At 42.9% G+C, this 22,500-nt stretch overlaps 2 protein-coding genes and 1 long non-coding RNA gene across 7 annotated transcripts in view; 1 reads left to right on the top strand and 2 right to left on the bottom strand.

The window, feature by feature from the left end:
• Window positions 1-4,325: 4,325 nt before the first annotated feature.
• Window positions 4,326-5,636, bottom strand: LOC310727584. The gene is made up of 2 exons (XR_014534048.1): window positions 5,511-5,636; window positions 4,326-4,827 (listed from the first exon to the last, which is right to left on the bottom strand). It is a non-coding gene; the product is annotated as an uncharacterized lncRNA (long non-coding RNA).
• A 2,386-nt stretch (window positions 5,637-8,022) lies between these two features.
• Window positions 8,023-17,805, top strand: iars2 (isoleucyl-tRNA synthetase 2, mitochondrial). 2 transcript variants are annotated; one of them, XM_083544581.1, is made up of 24 exons: window positions 8,023-8,425; window positions 9,146-9,268; window positions 9,480-9,633; window positions 9,742-9,890; window positions 10,146-10,195; window positions 10,409-10,518; window positions 10,627-10,720; window positions 10,837-10,952; window positions 11,576-11,745; window positions 11,862-11,952; window positions 12,417-12,568; window positions 13,751-13,911; window positions 14,016-14,118; window positions 14,223-14,316; window positions 14,394-14,444; window positions 14,800-14,908; window positions 15,073-15,175; window positions 15,577-15,702; window positions 15,841-15,972; window positions 16,067-16,173; window positions 16,317-16,462; window positions 16,616-16,806; window positions 16,891-17,035; window positions 17,109-17,805. In XM_083544581.1, the coding sequence occupies exons 1-24, from the start codon at window positions 8,165-8,167 to the stop codon at window positions 17,246-17,248; spliced, it is 3,078 nt and encodes a 1,025-aa protein (XP_083400707.1). In that variant the 5' UTR covers window positions 8,023-8,164; the 3' UTR covers window positions 17,249-17,805. The 2 variants fall into 2 exon arrangements, with proteins under 2 accessions (XP_083400707.1, XP_083400708.1); XM_083544582.1 differs by lacking the exon at window positions 14,394-14,444.
• The window catches only part of rab3gap2 (RAB3 GTPase activating protein subunit 2 (non-catalytic)), a 34,183-nt gene continuing 29,324 nt past the window's right edge, over window positions 17,642-22,500 (bottom strand). For all 4 annotated transcript variants that reach the window (XM_083544526.1, XM_083544527.1, XM_083544528.1 and 1 more), the window contains 3 exons: window positions 22,246-22,473; window positions 19,660-19,824; window positions 17,642-19,479 (listed from right to left, as the gene is read on the bottom strand). In XM_083544526.1, the coding sequence (XP_083400652.1) occupies window positions 19,327-19,479; window positions 19,660-19,824; window positions 22,246-22,473 (546 nt within the window). In that variant the 3' untranslated portion in view covers window positions 17,642-19,326. The remainder of the gene's footprint in view (window positions 19,480-19,659; window positions 19,825-22,245; window positions 22,474-22,500) is intronic.

Genomic DNA, 22,500 nt, shown 5'->3' with positions numbered 1-22,500 from the left:
GTAAATGTTGGCACTCACAGGAAAAACTAGACAATGGATCCCTGAAGTAGGGAAAGAGATGACAAGAGAGACATGGATAAAGAGAAGGATTGAAGAAAGAAGGAACTGACTGATAAGCATGAGAAGATGGAGATGTCTTGGATGATAGAGTGAGAACAATGAGAGAGGGGAATGAAAAGCGAAAAAAAGAAAAAAAGTAAAAATTGCAAGCTGAAACATTCTGGCTCTTGGGGGACAATGGGGGCTTTTGTCATGTGAACAGGGGAATCAAAGAGGTTCCCATAATGCATGTGTGTGTGTGTGTGTGTGTGTGTGTGTGTGTGTGTGTGTGTGTGTGTGTGTGTGTGTGTGTGTGTGTTTGTGTGTGTGTGTAGGTGTCTGTGTGGTGAGGGAGGTGGGGGGGTCCAATAGTGTCGTAGTCTTTACAAAACTCATTCAGAACTCCATGCTTTTCATTCCTTTTGGTCAGGAAACACCGAAAGACACGTTTTTAAGGGACCAGCATGTGTCCATATAAACCTAAATGTGAACACTTCATTAAATGCACTAAATTACATACAGTTACACTAAAAACCTGGCTGCTTTATGATAACACCTTTTTTATAGACTTCCAGACTTTGAGGTTTGCACTTTGCATTGCACAGCGCGGTAAAGCAGGCAGGTGTTTCCTGTTGTGTGGGGTTTTTTTCAGGATGCATCATTGTGTTTGTTCACATATATACAGTGCTACACAAAACTGAATCTAGTTAAGTAGATCAGTGGCCTGGCGTTAAACTCCAAACACACTTTCTCCCAAACATAACCCAGATGCATGAACATCAAGTTGCTTAACTAACCTGAAACCTTATCATACTATTCCTTCTTTCTATCATTAATTGCCCAGTTTGCTATATCTATATGCATCCTCATTAAGAATGAACCCATTTACCGCCTTCAGAAATGCTAAGTAGCTTTGGTTAGCTTGCATGCATTCTGATTAGCACAAATTCAAAATGGTGTTGATTAGAATTCAGAAAAACCACTATACATTAGCTGTGTTTTTCGAAACATGGCCCAGTCTGTGGGCTCCTCAAGACGTTTCCAGTCAAACTCTGAGGTAAAGTTAGCAGTAATTCAAAACATGCTAAAACGCATCAACACAAACATGCAGCTCTTCTCTGTAGCTGCTGCTATTCATCTCATTTAATCAGCTAGCTGAAAGAGAAGCTAGTTTTCAGACAACTATTTACACTGTGTTTACTACGTTACCTCAGAAAATGCTAGCTAAAATGTTCTTGTTTTCTAGCTTTTTTTTTATTTTAATTAAATAAACAATAACCCTTTCAGCTCCTTGCAAACTGAAAGGCCTGAAGCCTAGAAGCAAAAAAAAAACAACAACCACAAATGGTTTTTGGTAATTATTCCAATTTACAAATTGTTTAAAAAAAATCTGCAACAACTCAACCTGGCCTCAAACGTGGCCTCATAAAACCAGTGCATCTGTTGCTAAGGTGTTAGTTTCAAAACAAGGTGATGGTGTACATCTTGTGCCAGTACATGGAGACTATAGTTATATATACATGAGATGAGACACTCGGAAACAGCGACCTTCAGCAAACATTTACTTGCAACAGAAAAAAAAAAAACAATTGCACACAGAAGCATCCTGTTTTAACGGTGTGTGTGTGTGTGTGTGTGTGTGTGTGTGTGTGTGTGTGTGTGTGTGTGTGTGAAGCATAAAAAGAAAAAAAAACATTGCGGGCGTTGATTTTATACACGAATCTTAAATTAATCCTATACTTACAAATGTAGTTAATACCTGAAGTTAGTACTTATTTCCTGTTTTACATGAACAGTGAAACAAAAAACATAACTGTGGTTTCATCTTGTCGCCTCATTCAGTTTACATAATGTTTAGAAGGAAGGACACGCTCATGTTAATTTCTGCTTTACAACATCAGATTATTCAGAACTTCATCTGAACTCTGGACTCGTGCACCTTCCTCCTGGCTTGTGTGCCTCAGAAAGCCATTTTAACTAGTAGTAGATCAGAAGGTTGTAAGTTTAAATCCCCGCATCACCAAGCTGAGCGAAACCCTTCACTCTCAAGTACTCAGTAGGAAAAATAAGGTAATTATAGTTTGCAATAGATAATGGCGTCTGTCAGATATGGTTTGGCTTCTGCAACTGATCCAGAATGCAGTCAGACGACTCGTTTACAACCTTCATAAGTTCTTCCACACCACTACAAAGGAATCCTGAAGGTTCCACGTGCATGAGGTTTAAAACAAAGCCAAATTCAGACCTTTCAACCTCTGAGCTCTTACTGTTACCCCCCAAAAAAAACCCTCACCTGCTCCCGCCATCTATTTCGTTACAAGGACTTCAATACTTTTCTCTGTAATGGCACCAAGGTGGTGGAATAAACTCCTGCTTGAAATCTGAACCTGAAGTCTTCCATATATTTTTTTGCCCACACCCACAAATAGCCGGAAACCTCAACAGGAAATCCTGATGTGTCTGTTTGAAAGCGTGATGAATCTTGCCTACAGAGACCTTATCATTTCTTTAATAACTAATCAATCTTGTGGTATTCCTGCTGACTAATAATCACCGTGAACAAGTTGATCAACAACTTTTGCTATTACTGGAAGACCCCAATAAGTCTGTGATTGGCGAATCAATCAGAAGCCTCCGTTTCACTTAAAAGAACCGAAATTTACGATCCGAAATATACGATCTGTAATTATAAATAAATGTCTGAATAAAGAGTTGACAGCAGGTCTGTGTCTCATACGGCTGAGGTTTGGGATAATCCAAGGCTTACACATATCCACTTATGAGAAACTGGGATTAGCATGCTAATCAGCAGAGCGTTCGAAAAGCTGACAATCTCACTTTCATTAGCCTCGTCTTAATTTTGGATTTTAAAGCTCCAACCTTCTTGAGTCAGCAAGGCCAAGTTTAGTCAAGGACTTTTTAAAGAATAATGTACACCCAGGAAGCATGAAGATATTTTAAGATATCCAATGGAAGAGCAAGTGAAAGCTCTTGAGTGGTGAGAAATGAATTATGTAACCATGTGCTTGTTTTGGCGCTTTTCTCTCTTCTGCTCAGATCCTACAGAACTAAAACTGAAAGAAGGAAAACGCTGCCCAAACGTAGGTGACAAAAAAACAAACTAAAATGAGTCAGTAAGTCATTCAGGCGATTATGAACCAGGAGCAATAAACAGATTCTCCAAAAACTACTCAGCCGATTAGGGTTCATGATGGCGGAGAGCTCTGTTCAATCACACGAGCTTATCTGGGTTAAGATCCCATAACAACCGCTATCTCTACATTTATCAGACTAAATCTGAAAATGCCATTTGTCTAAAAACGCTCCACATCCACATTTTTGTTTTCGATTTGCACAGAAATGACCGAGAACGTCACATCTCAATACACAAGCGAATAAACCGTGCAGGAGAGAAACATGAGACGCTTCGACCCGAGAGTCATTTTAGCCTGGTGTTTATTTACTTTCCGCCACCATGCTTCAAGGACAGCGATAAAAGATGCAGTTCACACTAACGTGAAAATGCAAAAGCAAAAAAAAAAAAAAACGCAAATGCATCCACTTTGTATCGCGTTTTCAGAAAGCTACGTTTCCGTGGACTAAACGTGTGGACGGAAGGCCACTAGGAGAGAAATTTACGTTTTTTAAATTAAGATTTAGCGTGAACATGACCTACGAAAGCAAGAGTGTAGATGATTCGCGAGGGGGTGAAGTCATCCTGAGAGGCCACGCCCATCAGGAAACAAACATTTGATTACTTAAACTACTAAAATGCAAAATCTTTAGCTTTTTTTTTTTTTTAAATGTGAATTTTAATAAGATCTGATTAATCAGAAAAAGTAGCTCTGGGATTACAGAGAAAGCCTTGGATACACAAAAGTTCTACAAAAGTGACCAATATATTCTCAGAAGTTTCCAACTATTAGCATGCTTTGCATTTCTCCATTGCTGCCAGCGTAAAGCATTCAAATTGTGCGATTTTTACCTTCGACACGTCATGTGTACGTCAGCTGTTCTGAGGCACGCAATCATTATGCACAATTGTGTCAATTTTAGAGCTACTTTGTGGGAATATTTTATTTTATCAATGGAAATAAAAAAAAAAAAGAGCTCAAATTAAGAATCAGGAACTTTGCTGCTCTACTAAACCGTGAACAGTCTGAGAATTATTCTCTGCTTGTTGAATGACAGGAAGTTTGTGGTGAACACCACTGATCCAATCACTGGGTCTGAAACGAGGAACTGGATGAAGAAAAGCATGACAGAAGGCACAAAGAACAAACCAGTGGAGGAACCATCTTTTATTGTAGAGTTACAATTGGAACAATTAAAGATTCATACAAAATTACAGGGACATTTTTATTATTTAAAATCACTAATGAAAAAGGGAACGGGTCAATTCCTGATCAGCCTCAATCGCAAAAAAACATTTCCTGGGCATCATAGGAACCGACTGAACGCCTCGCGAGAGACTTCAAAAAGAGCTTCAGTTTATAGATCCTTAAAAAAAGAAAAAGAAATAAAAAGGTCCTCCACCAAGAATAATTTAATCTCCTGTGGGTTCACAGCATGGCATCGTTTCCATTTCGACTAAAGGATTTAGAAAGTGAGGCTCTTCGGGCGTGGCTCCATCCTTCGTTTGTCGACGCCGGAGGTTCACCAGCGGAGATCATGGAGCAGAAACGCGAGCAGGCCAGCAGGCAGGACCAGGCTGAAGATGCTGTGCAGCACCATGAAGCCTCCATTTTTTGGAGTAGTGCTGTTTGTAGTTGCGTTTTCAGAATAGACCTGAGCATCAGAGGGGACAAAGATTGAGAACATTAGAAATTCAGCAGCTCAACTAATTAAGATGAGATCATGATCTTCTAGCAATCTTCAATCACCAAACAACATCTTTAACACCATCCTGTTTGAACACAAACACCTCAGACAGGACATTACACCCAGTCACATGTTCAACCATGATCTAGGGTTTAGTCAGAACTAAAAACACCACAAACCAGCACAGAAAAAACAAACAAGTCTGGTGAAGGAGCAACAAACTAAACCAGATTCAACTAGAATCAATCCGAATTAAAGAAATAACACCGGCAGGTTTACTAAAGCATGAGCAGAAACACCCATTCACCCAAACATCTTCCTAAAAGTCAGTCTAATTAATTACTACAATTTTGAAGTAACAAGTAATTAAGACTAATTAACAAAATGCGTTCATTAAAAAGCCGTTAATTTGTTTGAATGAATGACGCGCGACTGAAAAACGGTGATGCGCAGATTAAATGAGATTAAACCGGATTTCGGATGGATGGATGGAAAGAGAAATGGATGGATGGTTGAGGATGATAAAATCAAGCCTGTGCGAAAAGGTGCGCACCAATGAGTCTCTACAGCGCTGCAGAATTAAATAAAACTATAATAAGAAATATTAAAAAAAACCTTTAAAAAAAAAAACGTGTGTGTGTGTTACACACCTGCGTTGCGAATTGCACAATCAGCACCAGCACTAAACACGCCATTTGAACTTTATTCATGGTGAAGGTTCCTCGGTTCTTCTCTGTCACACGCGCACCTGAAGATCTATTTTGAGCTTATTGCACATGAGCGCGAGCCCAACAGGGTTTTATAAAGCAAGCGCCCGATGACGTCATGTGGACGCCCCCCCCCTACTCTCTCTCTCTCTCTCTCTCTTTTCTCATTGGCTTTAATTGGGTTTAAACGAAGCGGTTCAGGGGAATTTACACGAATATAATTAATTTAATAATGATAATTAACATAAATACATATTAATGTAACTAAAATATCAATTATAACAATAACTTAATGAATAGATGTAGGAATGTTTTATTATTTCTCTTTTGTAAATATAAAAACTGCCCCTGTACGCAGTGAAGGTGCGCCACATGCAGGCCCGAGGCGTGGGAACAGCGCCACCTTGTGGGGGGTTTTTTTGGAATGGGGTGGGGGGGGGGGCGTGATTATGCAATGAAAGACACGCGGTGAGAAACAGAACTGTTTTACTCACCGCACAGTTTAGTGGTCATGGTGTTCTTACTGCGCATGCGCAATATCCTTCTTTCGTAATTGAAAGGCGCAATAGACTCTGTAATTTATCATTTATAAGTAATTTATTATCATTTTTAAATCCTCAGAAATCAGTCAGTCTGACAGGAACAATCATGTCCCCTTAAAAAATCACTATAAATCACTTTTTTACCTCTTTATTTTGATGCTTATATGAACACCGCAACACACTACTGATTAGATTAGACTGAGTCTGATCAGATTGGTGTTCAGGTGTTTTCCTTAAGAGTAATAAAATCTAATGTGCATGTAAATCGATATAAATCTTTGGTTTATTTCTCAAATCATCCTTTAGATTTCCACATCAGTAGGAACATTTCTCAAAACAATGTGTACAAACAGCACAAAACACTGGATTTCTTACAAAAACCTGAACTTTTATTCAAATCCTTCATTCAAACAAAAGTAAGTATTTGTCAGAGAACATCTCATTATCATCAGAATAACGAGTTCTTTAGATGTTATTCACAAACAGGATCGTCACAGTGTTTAGTCGTGTTGTGCACAGTTTTAATCTTTCTGTTTGTCATCTTTGAGTTTCAGCAGCACAAAAGTATTTATTTGAGTGGATATTTGATTGATGTTGATTGTAAAAGACCAGACAGAATTCACACTTTTACTGTATTAGTGTTTGTTTGTTTCCTGGTTGTAAATTGTAATTGTGTATTTTGGCGTCTGTCACTAACTGAAGGATCACGAGATTCACCTTTGACCTGTTTTAGAGAACTGGTTGATTATCGGTTGATCTGATGTCGTTCACTCGCCTTCATCAGTGACCTTCAACATTCATCTGCACAATTCATCAATTCAACACATTTACACAATAAAAGTTTAGTAGAAAGTTTAGATGAAAGATTCTGACGACTGGTTTAATCATTTTATATTTAATGACATACACAATCAACTGATGCTGAGATGTTTTTGGAGGTTAAAACTGTTCAGGTGAAACCAGTAGAATATATTTTAATCATCATGAACAGAAACAACTGATACTGTAGGAAACAGCAGACACTCGTACACAATCCATTCAATGATGCACAAAAGAATTCACACTTTGATCAAAACAATAAGAAATGTTCTTATGATGAGCACAAATGAGTACATGATGTGGAAGAACATGTAGTTTTGAGAATTTCATCTCTGATCTGAGAAACGCTGCAAAGATACTGAGAAAAAACAGTGAAACACGGTAATTTTTACAGTTTTTTACTGTAAAATTAGTTGTAAAAATTTAGTTCTGTTATAGTTTTTGAATTCTTTTGTACATCATGGAATGGATTGTGTACGAGTGTCTTTAGAGAACCAGTTCTCTAAAACAGGTCAAAGGTGAATCTCGTGATCCTTCAGTTAGTGACAGACGCCGAAATACACAATTACAATTTACAACCAGGAAACAAACAAACACTAATACAGTAAAAGTGTGAATACTGTCTGGTCTTTTACAATCAACATCAATCAAATATCCACTCAAATAAATACTTTTGTGCTGCTGAAACTCAAAGATGACAAACAGAAGAAATTCAGACTCATGCAGTTTTAATCATCATCCAAACCATAGTTTATATCAGGAAACACTGAAACTGTGCAGCATCATACTGATCACATGAATAAACATTGTGATGATCCTGTTTGTAAACAATAATAAAAGAACTCATCATTCTGATGATAATGAGATGATCATTGACACATTTTTTGAGAGATGAACTGAGGATTTTGAGAAAAGTTAAGTTTTTTTTTTTTTAAAGAAATCCAGTGTTTTGTTCTGTTTGTACACATTGTTTAGATAAATGTTCTTCCTGATCCGAGAAATAAAACAAAGCAACTGAGAAAAACTGTAAACAAAAACTCCAGAAACGCGATTTTGTAACGCCCAAACCCACGCGTGTCCCTTCTTAGCATCCGTGAGTGTGCGTCTTTTCAAAGCTTCCGGGTGGAAACAGCTGCTGACAGGCGACACGGTGTGCAGGTCACGTTGAACACTAATGTAACTGTATTAATTAATAAGTGAATTAAAGGGTAAAAAGAGGAGTTTTTACTTCCACACATGTTTCTGTGCCGTGTTTCCGCTTTAGCAGGGCGGAGGTGGGGGCAGGCGGTGCGGTTGGGGCAGGGTCTCGGTGCGCGGAGAGTCGCCGCGTTCCGGGCCGCTCTCTCCTTTAGTTCCGCCGGGGACGCAGCGGCCGCCCCCGGGTCCGGAGCTCAGACACCCGCGGAGTACCGACACACCGTCCTGCTCCCCCGCACACACTTCCCCATGAAGCTCACCGGGCAGAAACTTCTGGATGTCGAGCTACAGATACAGCGGGTACACACACACACACACACACACACACACACACACACACACCTGCAAAATAATAATTATAACGATTTTTTCCACAATAGTGTACCGCGTAATTGTTATCACGATATTGACATTATACCGGTATACCGACCAGCCTTTATATTACTGATGAATGAACACAAACCATAGAACCAGATGTTCCTCCAGTAACAGTAAAAGTGTCCCTTTAAACTTTCACTTCAGTAAAAGTACAAAGGTTTTTGCCTTCAATTTAAATAAATGATGTAAATGAGGTCACGTGTGTTGTGGCGAGTTCGAGTCTGGAGGTTCTTCATCATTTATTCCTCTCTAAATGTTCTGCTTGATGTTGAACTGATGCTGAACTGTATGTTGGTGATCAGTAGATGCACCGAGCGCCGATCAGAACACGTGTAAAACAGAGCGTGCGCTCGATCCTGATTGGTGACTCGCTCCGTGTTTACATTTTTATCTTCAATAAATAAAAAGGAAGTTCTAGAATTGTGTACAGTTTTAGATCTATGAGAGGATGATCAGCAGGTTGTGAGTTTAAGTCGTGAAGCTCTGGAGGTCGATCTGTTTGAGAAGATGAGATAAAGTGAGGTGAGGCACTAAAGCGCCGCCGCATCGCTCTCTTTAACCTCGCCACACCGAATCTCTCTGAACCCCCAAACTAAAATAAACACGTCATGATATGTTCTTAACGCACTGTTGTACGTGCAGGACTGCGGGTTTGAGCAGCTCTACACGTGGCAAAGAGAGAGAAAATCCAAGAAGGAGTTCTGTCTCCACGACGGGCCGCCCTACGCCAACGGAGACGCCCATGTCGGCCACGCCCTCAACAAGGTAACCCCAGGCCTCCTTACCTCACCTACATCAGCACCTTACTTACTAACACCCTCCACAAAATCTAGTGGAACATCTTCTCAGAGGAGTGGAACTTATTAAAGCAGCATGTGGAGATAAATCCAGACTGCGGTGTCTAAAGAGAAGCACGTAGCAATCTAATGCTTGTGTAGATAAACGTGTCAGATGTTTCTTGTTGTTCTCTCTGCAGATCCTGAAGGATGTTCACAATCGCTTTGAGATGCTGCGAGGAAGGAAGGTGAGCTACGTCCCCGGCTGGGATTGCCACGGTCTTCCCATCGAGCTCAAAGCCCTGGGAGAACTCGACACCAAAGACCTGAGTCCTCTACAGATCCGACAGAAAGGTCAGGAGGAGTTGTTGAAGCTCCTAGTGTGAAGATGTTACAGGATTATAGTCTATCACTCGTTCCACTTCCTGTATTGTCTCTGAATGACTCGTCTTTGTGGTGCAGCTCGGGAGTACGCGGAATCCGCCATCGCGAGGCAGCGTGCAGCGTTCCAGCGCTGGGGCATCATGGCCGACTGGGAGAACAGTTACTACACGTTTAACGGAACGTACGAGGCGGCGCAGCTCCGCGTCTTCCAGGAGATGCACAGCAAGGTGAAGCCTCGTTATCTCCTGAATCTGGAGCAGATGGAGTTAAGGGCCTCGCTCAGGGGCCCAGGAGTAGCAGCTTGTTATGGCTGGAATTTAAACTCAACCTTTCATTCATTCATTCGTTCAGTTATTTATATCCCCCAGGTCCAAGCATGAGTAAAGCTGAATGAGTGAGTGAATGAATGAATGAATGAATGAATGGAAGAAGGGATGAATGAGTGAATATGAGCACTGATTGTAGACTCTGTGATGTTTCAGGGTTTGATTTATCAGGATTATAAACCCGTCTTCTGGTCTCCATCATCCAGGTGAGAAAACTCTGATACAATTTCATGTATGATAAGAGCGGAATGGGTGTCTAACGTGTTTTCTCTCCGCTGTGTGTGTGTGTGTGTGTGTGTGTGTGTGTGTGTGTGTGTGTCTGTGTGTCTGTGTGTCTGTGTGTGTGTCTGTGTGTGTGTGTGTGTGTGTGTGTGTCTGTGTGTGTGTGTGTGTGTGTGTGTGTGTGTGTGTGTGTGTAGGACAGCGTTAGCAGAAGCAGAGCTGGAGTATAACCCTGAGCACGTGAGCACTGCAGTGTACGCTACGTTCCCTCTCAACACACTCCCACCTAAACTAACCACAATGATGGGTATGTTAACTTCCTTATTCTGTCTCTCTCACACACACACATACACACACACACACACACACACACAGCGGAGAGAAAACACGTTACACGACCATTTCTGTTTTGCAGGGGAGTTGCAGGGTAAAGTGTGTGTGCTGGTGTGGACAACGCAACCATGGACTATTCCAGCCAACCAGGCAGTGTGTTTCATGCCCAAAGCACAGTGAGTTTTACACACACACACGCACACACACGCGTCACCTGACATACCACTATACCTTACGTACATAAGCTTCATTTTGATGTTCTCTCGTGTGTGTGTGTGTGTTCACTCTTCAGGTACTCTTTAGTGAAGAGAGGTGATGATGAACAGCTCCTCCTGGTAGCGACTGAGCGCATTGCAAACCTCAGCAGTATACTCGGCACTGAACTACAAAACCTGGCTACATTTACGGGTACATATAATAAACCCCTACACCTGTACACCTCTACCCCCTACACCTGTACACACCGACCCCCTACACCTGTACACCTCTACCCCTTACACCTGTACACCTCTACCCCCTACACCTGTACACCTCTACCCCTACACCTGTACACCCCTACACCTGTACACCTCTACCCCCTACACCTGTACACCTCTATCCCCCTGCACCTGTACACCCCTACACCTGTACACCTCTACCCCCTACACCTGTACACCTCTATCCCCCTGCACCTGTACACCCCTACACCTGTACACCTCTACCCCCTACACCTGTACACCTCTATCCCCCTGCACCTTTACACCCCTACACCTGTACACCTCTATCCCCCTACACCTGTATCCCCCTACACCTGTACACCTCTACCCCTTACACCCTCTCTTTTTCTTCCTCTCTCACCTGTTTCTATGTCTCTTCATCTTCTGTCTGTCTGTTTTCTGTCTTTCTCACGATGCTCTGTCTTTCTTTTTATATATATTTTTACTATAAATATATTGCTTATGTGGTGTCTTCCTTTGTATTCTCACACTTTTCCTTTCTAACTCTCTCATCATCATCATCATCATCTGTAACTCTTTCTTTCTCTTCTCCAGGCTCTGATCTGGACGGTGGAATTTGCCCTCATCCCACAATTCCTGGAAAGGAAGTTCCCCTGTTGCCGGCTAATCACGTGACCATGGCTAAAGGAACCGGATTGGTCCATACGGCTCCTGCTCACGGCATGGAGGACTACAGCGTGGCCTCTCACTTCAGCCTGCCCGTGGTGCGTCAATCAACCAAACATCCAATCAGATCCTCTCAAGTGTAATTTGCCAGGAAATAAAGGTGTGCGTGTTTGTTTGTTTGTGTGTGTGTGTGTGTGTGTGTGTGTGTGTGTAGGAGTGTATAGTGGATGAAGAGGGCAGATTCACAGAGGCAGCCGGTGCTGATCTGCAGGGTCTGAGTGTCCTGGAGGACGGAACATCTACAGGTTAGAAAATTCAGAAACGAAAAAAAAACAAAACAATCATAACAGATGCAGTGCCAATACTTTTACACCTCACTACCTCTGGGTCTTAAATTACATATTTTGCATATGAGCACTAACACTGAAAGCGCTGTATAATCATAATCCACATTAAATACTTCAGAGTTTTGGATTCTGAGACACGGATTATGAGAACCTTCACCTCCACGTCGATGGTGAAGAAACCTTACAGCTGTACAGAAGATACGTAACAAGCGTGCGAACAAACTGTGCTCACGTGGCTGCAGGTTTCAATATAAACCCGGGTTTTTACTCCCATTCTGTCAGTAATCTATAGTGAAATCTGATTGGCTCTGGCATTTTATGATGTCATAACACACGTGTCTATTACAGGTTATGATTAATATATCAATAATACTTTTACTTCCGCCAGCTAAAACGTGTGTGTGTGTGTGTGTGTGTTACAGTGATCTCGATGCTCCGTACCGCTGGAGCTTTAATTAAAGAGGAGCCGTGTGTACACAGTTACCCGTACGACTGGCGCAGTAAGAAGCCCGTGGTGATCCGAGCTAGCAAGCAGTGGTTCATCAACACGGCCAGCCTGAAGGACACGGCTAAGGTGAGCTAGCATGACTTGGTGAAGGGTCCTGAGAAGTTAGTGCACAAACGGAACCAGTGATCTGGTAAAGTTGTAATTCAGTCTGAGGTGAGACTCAGTAAACATTTAAAGAACTGGGATCTGAAAATCCCACATCGAATCCTGTGTGTTATCGCATCATAAAACAGCAGAGCCGTTTTAAATATGATATATTTTCTGTTTCGGTATGCAAATTTAGGTCACACACAATTGGCTTATCAGCGCTCCTCATTTGCATATTCACACTAACAACAAACATTCTCCATGTTCTCCGATGAGCTTGTTAAAAACACCAGGCAGTTTGTGGACACCTGATTATAAGATTATCTGCAAGTCTCTGGGTAACGTTTTCGACCCCAACGTCATCATTAACAGAGGAACAGTGAACTACTCGTTTATTTATGTCTTTTCTTTTACCTCGTCCATACGTCTATTTATCCTTCACTTAATCCATACATTCATTTATCCTTTGGTTTATCCATCCATTTTTCAGAGTTTGCTTCCATCCATCCATCCATCCATCCATCTTTCACTCCATTCATCTTTTCATCTATCCCCCCCATCCATAGTTCATTTGATCCATCCATCTATCCCTCCTTCCTTTAGTCAATGGGTTTATGCACCAATCATTCCAGTTTTTTATCCTCCTCTCCCCATTCTTTAGTCCACCCATCCCTCTGTCTTTCACTGCATCCATCCATCCGTCTTTGTCTTTGAAACATCTCATTCCACATTCAGTCCCATGTGCTGTTATTATGAGCTCCACTCTTCTGGGAAGATGTTCCACTAGGTTTTGTGGAGATTCCTTCAGCTATCATGGTGTTCGTGAAGTCAGGTAGTGATGTAGGTGAGAAGGTTCCTGGGGTGTTTAATTGGATCTCTATAGCAGGAGATCTTCCACTCTAAAACATGGAGAGCAGATCTTCATGAAGCTGGCTTTGTGCTCATGCTGGAACAGGTTTTGGAATTCAAGTTCAAGTGAAGGGAAAATACACAATTATGAACCTCCAACGTTGTGGTAAATGGAGAAGAACCACATACGGCTGGAAAAGTCAGGTGTCCTAATTCCTATATATATACAGTGTATATACAGTATATATATATATATATATGACTTTTTGATTGACTCGTGCTGTGATCTGGATCTTCACGCCTGTACTGTAGGAGGTGCTACAGAAGGTGCGTGTGATGCCCGAGTCGGCCCGGGCGAGTCTCCTGGCGATGCTGGACAGAAGGACGTACTGGTGTATCTCACGTCAGAGGAGCTGGGGTGTTCCCATCCCTGTGTTCTACCACAAACACACTGGGGAACCTCTCATCAACAAGTACGTACACACACACACACACATACACACACACACGTTTATTCAACAACCCAGACATGCACCACGCCCATGCCATGCCCACTCATCTTTTTTTTGATTGACAGGTACACCGTGTCTCACATCGCCAGTGTGTTTGCAGAGAAAGGAAGTGACAGCTGGTGGGTGGAGCCACTGGAAACACTACTTCCTCCTGACGTACTGAAGAAGGTAAAAGATGAAAAGGCTCATGTCCTGCTGGAGTAGTAAATAATCAACATCAAGGTGATGTGTGTGTGTGTGTGTGTGTGTGTGTGTGTGTGTGTGTGTGTTAGAGTAAAGCCGGAGCTGTGATGGATTACGTGCGGGGTGAGGACGTGTTGGACATCTGGTTTGACAGTGGGACGTCCTGGGCTGCTGTGCTACAGGGTGTGTCTCCATTCTTTCGTGTGTGTGTGTGTTAAACCAGATGTGCAGCAGTTTGATCTCCATGTATGTGTCCTCAGCGGGTGAGAAAGATGCTGACACAGGAAAAAGGGGCTGGTTAAAAGTACATGGTGGACAAATAAACAAACCGATAACAACACAATCTTTCTGTCAACTCACACACACAAACACACACACACACACCGTGTGTCTTCCCTAATAACAGCATTGACTGGAAATCTCCCTGATCCCTGCATGTAGTTTAGAGAGAAACTCTAAACTGATCTGCACAGCAAACTCACTTACTGCACCTTTAATATTGTTTAACTCTGTTGTCTGTGGCGCACAGTGTGTGCCTCCGTGACACGCCGCCGTGACACGCCTCCTGGCATTGTGACGTAGATAATCACGTGATCTGATCTGATTACGTTTTACATTGGACGGTATTTTACATGTTTTGGAATCCTGAGTTGTGGTGTGTTCCAGACGCAGACCCGAGGGCAGACGTGTACATAGAGGGGAAGGATCAGATCGGAGGCTGGTTCCAGTCGTCTCTGCTGACCAGCGTGGCTGTGCGCAACAAAGCACCTTACAGGTGTGTGTGTGTGTGTGTTACAGATATTATATGTAAAATATAGATAATACAATTTGTATAGTATGACCTCTGTCTCTCTCTGTGTGTGCGTGTGTGCGTGTGTGCGTGTGTGCGTGTGTGCGTGTGTGCGTGTGTGCGTGTGTGCGTGTGTGTGTGTGTGTTAGGGCGTTAGTGGTCCATGGATTTGTGCTCAGTGAGAAAGGAGAGAAAATGTCCAAGTCTCTGGGTAACGTTGTCGACCCCAACGTTGTCATTAACGGAGGAACGGTGAGGCACTCGTTTATTTATCTGTCTCTCCTTTATTACATCAGTCTGTCTGTTGATCCTTTTGGGATAAATAGATTTATCCATCCATTGTTCAGAGTTTGCTGCAATCTACCCATCCTTTCATCCATCCATCATCCATCCCATCCCTATTTCACTCCATCTATATTTCTATTCATCCACCCATCAGTCACTGGGCTTATGCATGAATCATTCCATCTTTGCTCATCTTCTCCATCCATCCATCCATCCATCCATCCATTCATCCATCCATCCATATTTAACACACTCTTTCACTTCTCCCTTCTATCCATTCATTCATTTTTTTGTCTATCAATCCGTTTAATTATTCACACCATACCTCCATCAGTCTATTCAACCATCAATCCCTTTCTCTTTACCAGGATCTGGCGGTTTCCCCTCCGTACGGTGCAGATGTTTTGAGGTGGTGGGTCGCAGAGTCTAACGTTTTCTCTGAGGTCCAGATTGGACCCAAAGCACTGAACACAGCCAGAGAGAACATCAACAAGGTCTCACACACACACACACACACACAACTATTATAGTTTTAGGATATAAACACTTGTAATGACCTCATTAGCGCGCTCACTCTCTCTCTCTCTCTCTCTCTCTCTCTCTCTCTTTCTCTCGGGTTCTCCACAATGCAGCTGAGGAACACTCTGAGGTTCTTGCTGGGGAACCTACATGGTTTTGACCCTCGCATTCATGCTGTAGACTCCAAAGACATGCACTACATCGACCAGTACCTACTGCACCTGCTGCGAGACTTCAGCATTAAGGTGTGTTAATGATTAATCAGGCGTGTCACTCACTCCTTTTACAAGTGTTTAACACGTGTGTGTGTGTGTGTGTGTGTGTGTGTGTGTGTGTAAGGTAACTGATGCATACAGTGAGTTTGACTGCGGCCGAGTGATTCGTCTCCTGCAGGCCTTTATCACCCGAGACCTGAGCAGCTTCTACTTCAGCATCATCAAAGACAGGTGAGCAATGCTGGATCCTGATTGGTCAGGACGGGTCCAATCAATTTCCAGAACAGCCTTCAGGTTGCGCTCTCATGTTAAATGTAACTCTAAATGGATAAAAAGTGTTGCATGGTCTTTGTAACCCCCTGTCTGTCTCTTAGGCTGTACTGTGATGGGGAGAACTCTCTGGGCAGGAGGTCATGTCAGACTGTGCTGGAGGAGATTTTGGATGGCGTGACTCGCTCCATCGCGCCGATCCTCCCTCACCTGGCCGAGGAGGTGTACCAGCACGCGCCAGGGCACGACGGTACACTTTTTATCCCTTTATAGTTACGTGTAATGTCATATTTTCCTGAAGAAGCTCTGACACTGGAGACTCCTTCCATAAATCTCATGAAACTACGGATGAGGTGTTACCATAGAAACCGTTTTACCTGCACGTCTCTGTTTGGTTGTGCAGAAGGAGAGAGTGTGTTCCGGAGTGGATGGATTAAAAGCAGCTCTGTGTGGAGGAAACCCGGGTTGGAGGAAGCCGTAGAGGGGGCGTGCGCCATCAGAGACTCTTTCCTGTCTTCCATCCCAGGATGCAACGCGGCAGAGTACGACCTGACCGTCGCCATCGAACCCGGGCTCTTCTTCGAGCTCGTGGAGGTGAACTCTAAAACTCGAACTCGAGATTGACTCCCTGTCTTAAGCACCTGCACTTCCTGTAGTCACGCCTGTGTGCTTTTTCAGTCCCTGCACGAGGAACCGACCTCTACATGTTCTCAGCTGACGGAGCTGATGATGGCGTCACGTACCACCCTGACAGGCGTGCTGCCCCGAGACCTTCCCCACAACGCAGTCATCAGCAAGGGGAGCTTCCTCATCAATCTGGAAGGTAACGGCGCTATGCTAATCCTCGCTAATCTGCGTTCCTAGCGTCTTTGTTGTTGACACTGTTTGTCTTGCAGGTGGTGAGATCCGTGAAGAAAGTGCGTACTCTGTAGCTGCCGTTCCCATCTCTCTGTCCCGCTGCCCCCGGTGTCGACGCTACACCTCGGACACGCCCGACTGCCTGTGCCCGCGGTGCCAGACGGTCATCGCCCAATAAACCTCCTGCCCCCGCCCAGACACAGAACGCACCTTCGATTCCTGCTGCTTGAAGGCGTGACGATGAGGCAGGCTTTCAGAGAATACGTGCAACAAATGCGTCAAAGAAGCATCTTGTTATATTAGTGCCCTCTAGGGGAGAGGAATGAAACTGCACTTGAAATAAATGAAAAAATTGACCACGCCCACTCCAGGCTAAAGCAAGATATTTCAGTTGGTTAAAAGGTATCGTTCTGATTCGTTGTGGCTATTGTGAGTGGGCGGAGCTTAATGTCAGATTCGGAGCTATCCTCAAAAACTTCGCACTAAACTGGTATTTATTTCCCTGAAGGATCACTTTCACGTGTTTGTTCGTACGTGTGTGTATGAGGGGAAAATTTGAGAGACTGTAGTATAGAATGAAATATGTTCCAATGTTTTATTTTTATTTACATTTATATGTAAATCTGTGTGTTTGTGGGGAGAGAAAGTGACATGAGTGCACCTGTAAATGAAGAACTGCTTTCTACTGCTTTTCCTTGTGTACAAAGTAAATAAAATAAAAAGAATTAAGAAAAATAATTCGCCTGTTAGCCACGCCCATGCTTTATTATATTTTAATCTGCATCCATAAAACAGCCCGTTATCCACCCAAAGAAACTAACGCCCTGTGAGTAGGGCTACAGGAAGGATGCCTCCTTTTATATTAACAACGGCGACGCAAAACACAGCACACACTTCCGTGTTGAATCTTTTATATAGCGCTTTTAGTGTATTTGGGTTTGTACGATAAGAAACAGCAGCTCGTTCGGAGTGAAGGGTTTGAACGTAGAGCGGCTGTTCTGCATAATATACCTCCGTCTCTGGGGGCGGGAAAATACCAGATCTGTCATAGACACATAAATTACATTTACAATACAAACTCCAGGAGGAAAAAGAAGAGCGAAGGGCAGAGATGTTACTGTAGAGATCGAACGGCACCTGATTGAGTGAAACCTGTTATATTACAGCTAAGAATGAACTAATACACGTGACTGTTTCTGCAGGAGAATAGTGAGCGACGTTAACGACCCCTGACGCCGCGTGGCGTGTCGTATCGTATCAGCAGCATTAAGCGGTAAGGCCGGGGACATGCTTTTCATCATTAAAATGCATAGAACTGCTAACACTGATCATCTAACATTCCCCCTCTGTCACATGTACACACTTCCTTATTTCCTCCATAAAAGTGTAAAATAGAAACCTCTTTTCATTAGTCGTTCACACATATCCCTCCACTGAGTTTTCACGCTCGATCAGACAGGACTACGACAGAAACGCAACGACGGCTCGAAACACTTCAAGTCCGTCTCGCACTGGTTATTTTCTGTAACATCGAACCGTAAACATCGGTCATCGGATCACTCGGTTTATTTACACGGGGTTTACGAGGACCGGGTTACGAAAACGGGTTTAAATGGTTTAGGGGCGGAGTCTCCAGTGTCGGCACGGCGATCAAAGTTTATAATTAGGAAATCACTGGACACATTGCTGTGGTACGAGACTCCTCCTCCTCCTCATTATCATCAGGTTGTATTTTCCTACAAGAGCACAACACAGTATTTGACTGACTCACACACGTATATATGTATATAAATATATATAAATTCATATATATTACATTTATTATTTTGTTAATTAAATTAGAAATCAATTTATTAATGAATAAATACCTTTATATATGATGCCGAATGCTCTGTGTGGTGCTATTAGAGGAAAATCATTTAATGAATGATGAACGTCAGTTAGTTAATTAATTGATTTACTAAATTAATTAACTGATTGTTTAGTCTGTCAATTTATTAATTAAACAATCAGCAAAAAAACACCTGTTAATTAACTGCCATTTTAAGCAATTACATAATTAATGAATAAGTAAAGAATCGAGTGGTTAATTAGCGTGATTAGCGCGGGTACACAACTGAAAACGCTGACCACGTCCTGACCGACCGGATACGTCTGGAGTAATGTGGAATCTTAATTAGTGCACTTATAAAGTGACAATGGAATTTACATGGAAATATTCTCCAGCACCCCTCTCTCTCTCTCTCTCTCTCTCTTTCACTCCTCCTCCTGCAGTGTGTCCACCGTCTCCAGCAGATGCAATGCCATGTTGTACTGCCCATGTTTCTCCGGCAGCATCTCGATCACGTGGTTCACCAGGCGGCTGATCTGCTGCAGAGGCACAAAGAGACACCGGAGTTCGCTCGGGTCCTGTAGAAAGACACACACACACACACACACACACACACACACACACACACACACACACACACACACACACACACAAATCCGTCCATTACCCTACTTATACCTCACACTTTTGCAATTCCACCTGAGAACATCTTCCCAGAAGCCTGAGTGTGAGGGCTGAGATTTTCAGCTGAAGCTCACCATAGCTTTGAGCCAGGTACAGAGGGTGGGGGGGAGACGGGCCAGGAGCTCCATGCTGGCTTTCGTCTGAGTCTGAGCGTGAAACAAAGAGTAGGCCAGACGCTGACCAGTCAAAACCAAGAGCTGAGAAGCCAACACATCTTTATCCTCCACCTCCATCATCACCTGTAAGAGAGAGAGAGAGAGAGAGGAGAGAGAGAGGAGAGAGAGAATAAGCAATGTTCAAGCCCAAGAGTACCCACATTTTCCCCTGAGCACCACAGAATTTGCAGTGACTAGCAGTATTACTGTAGATCTTATGTTAAATGTATTTATTTTGCCTCCTAATGATAAATTAGTTTATTATTTTGTTCTGCACAGTAAAGTCAAATTAATCTTTTTGAAAGATATACCCCCTAATAAAAGAGCATCATTACTGTCATAATGAAATTTTTTATATTCATTGCTATTGAAATCAAAACATTTACTTGGTGGGTGAATCTAATAAATAATTAAGCTACATTTATAACTAAAGGTAGAATGATACGATAGTTGGATCGCCGATAACCGATTAATCACTGATATACATATTTATATATACATAAAAATAAAGCACTGAATCATGAAAATGTGCTCAAGGAAATATATATGAATATATTCATTAATCAATATCTTTATATAATTAATAAATGTAATATAGCATTCTCCATGAAACCCCCCCCCCCCCCTAAAATTCGCCCCCTAGAGGTCGCTCTAGTAAATTGCAGTGGACTGGAAGCTGATGTGGATTTCTGCTGATAGATGATAGTTCCTGCAATCAGCTACCGGTGCCTCGACCTCTATTAATAACTAAGAGACATTTCTGTTTAAAAGCTGACATTTACTATCAAATATAGATTTCTTCTTCTTCTTCTTCTTTCGGCTGCTGCCATTAGGGGTCGCCACAGCGGATCATCTGTCTCCATACCCCCCTGTCCTCTACATCTGCCTCTTTCGCACCAACTACCTGCATGTCTTCCCTCACCACATCCATAAACCTCCTCCTTGATCTTCTTCTTTTCCTCCTACCTGGTGGCTCCATCCTCAGCATTCTCCTACTGATATACCCCATGTCCCTCCTCTGCACATGTTCAAACTATCTCAATCTCACCTCCCTCACCTTGTCTCCAAAACGTCCTACATGCGCTGTCCCTCTAATAAACTCATTTTTAATCCTGTCCATCCTCGTCACTCCCAACGAACATCTCAACATCTTCAGCTCCACCTCCTGTCTTTTACTCAATGCCACTGTCTCTAATCCATACAACATCTCAGGTCTCACCACAGTCCTATAAACTTTCCCTTTCACTCTCACAGATACTCTTCTATCACAGATCACTCCTGCTATCACTCTTCTCCACCCACTCCACCCTGCCTGCACTCTTTTCTTCACTTCTCTAACACACTCTCCATTACTTTGCACTGTTGACCCCAGGTACCTGAACTCCTCCACATTCTCCACCTCTTCTCCCTGCAACCGCACCCCTCCACTGCCCTCCCTCTCATTCACACACATGTACTCTGTCTCACTCCTACTGACTTTCATTCCTCTTCTCTCCAGCGTGTACCTCCACCTCTCCAGGATCTTCTCCACCTGCTCCCTACTCTCACCACAAATCACAATATCATCCACAAACAAAATAATCATTTCCACATCCTGCTTTACATCTCCACATCATCCAACGTTCTCTGTCTCTCACTCTCACTTTCCTCATTCATCAGCTGCTTAAAATACTCCCTCCATCTTCTCAACACACTCTCCTCACTAGTCAACACATTTCCATCTCCATCCTTTATTGCTCTAACTTGCAGTACATCCTTCCCAGCTCGGTTCCTCTGCCTGGACAATCGCTACAAATCCTTTTCTCCATCCTTAGTGTCCAACTTCTCCTACAGCTCCTCATATGCCTTTTCCTTGGCTTTCACCACATCCCTCTTTACCTGCTGCCGCATCTCCTTGTTCTCCTGCTTACTTTTATCATCACTCTGTCGATCCCAATTCTGTTTCTCCAACCTCTTTCTCCTTCTGCTCTCCTGCACTTCCTTATTTCCAGATGTTACACCAAGTACCTTTCTAACTGTCTCCCTCATCAGAAGTTGCGCAATATTTATTTTTATGTTTATTGATTTATAATAAATAGATAAAAGCTGCACCACTTTAATAGGAACACCTGGTCTTTTTTTCCAGCCTTCAGCTGTCCAGATGCAGCAAATCTGTGTCAGTGATTCTGCTGTTGTAGCTCCTCCACCTCAAGGTTTGATGTGTTCTTCCTTCTAAAATGCTTTTCTGCTTGTCGTGGTTATAAAACGTGATGATATGAGCTGACTACAGTAAACCAGACCAATGTGCTGCTACTACGTGACTGATTGGATGAGAATAACAGTTTACAGGTGTTTCTATAATCAATGTGGAGATTAGATTTAGATTAGATATCTGCTCTACCACTTGCTGTGTTTTCTGGAGCCTGAAATGCTTCTGATGATGTTTGTGTGTGTGTGTGTGTGTGTGTGTGTGTGTGTGTGTGTGTGTGTGTGTGTGTGTGTGTGTGTGTGTGTATAATTGTTGACCTCCTCAGCACGCAGGTCCAGACCCTGGTTGTACAGCTCACAGACAAGGTGTCTGCGCAGGATATCAGTTTTGAGCTGAAGCAGTGAGGCCAGCTCCAGACACGTCTCCATCCACGCCACTTCCATCACTTCTGCGTTATCAGACACACCATCCTTCTTCTCTTCCTTTATCTTCTGCTCTTCCTCACCCAGAGCCTTCACCCATGCTGTCAACATACTCAGCAAAAACTACACACACACACACACACACACACA

The sequence above is a fragment of the Silurus aristotelis genome, assembly GCF_946808225.1.
Source record: "Silurus aristotelis genome assembly, chromosome: 6".
Classification (NCBI taxonomy): domain Eukaryota; kingdom Metazoa; phylum Chordata; class Actinopteri; order Siluriformes; family Siluridae; genus Silurus; species Silurus aristotelis.
This window is presented reverse-complemented; position numbering and strand designations above follow the sequence as displayed.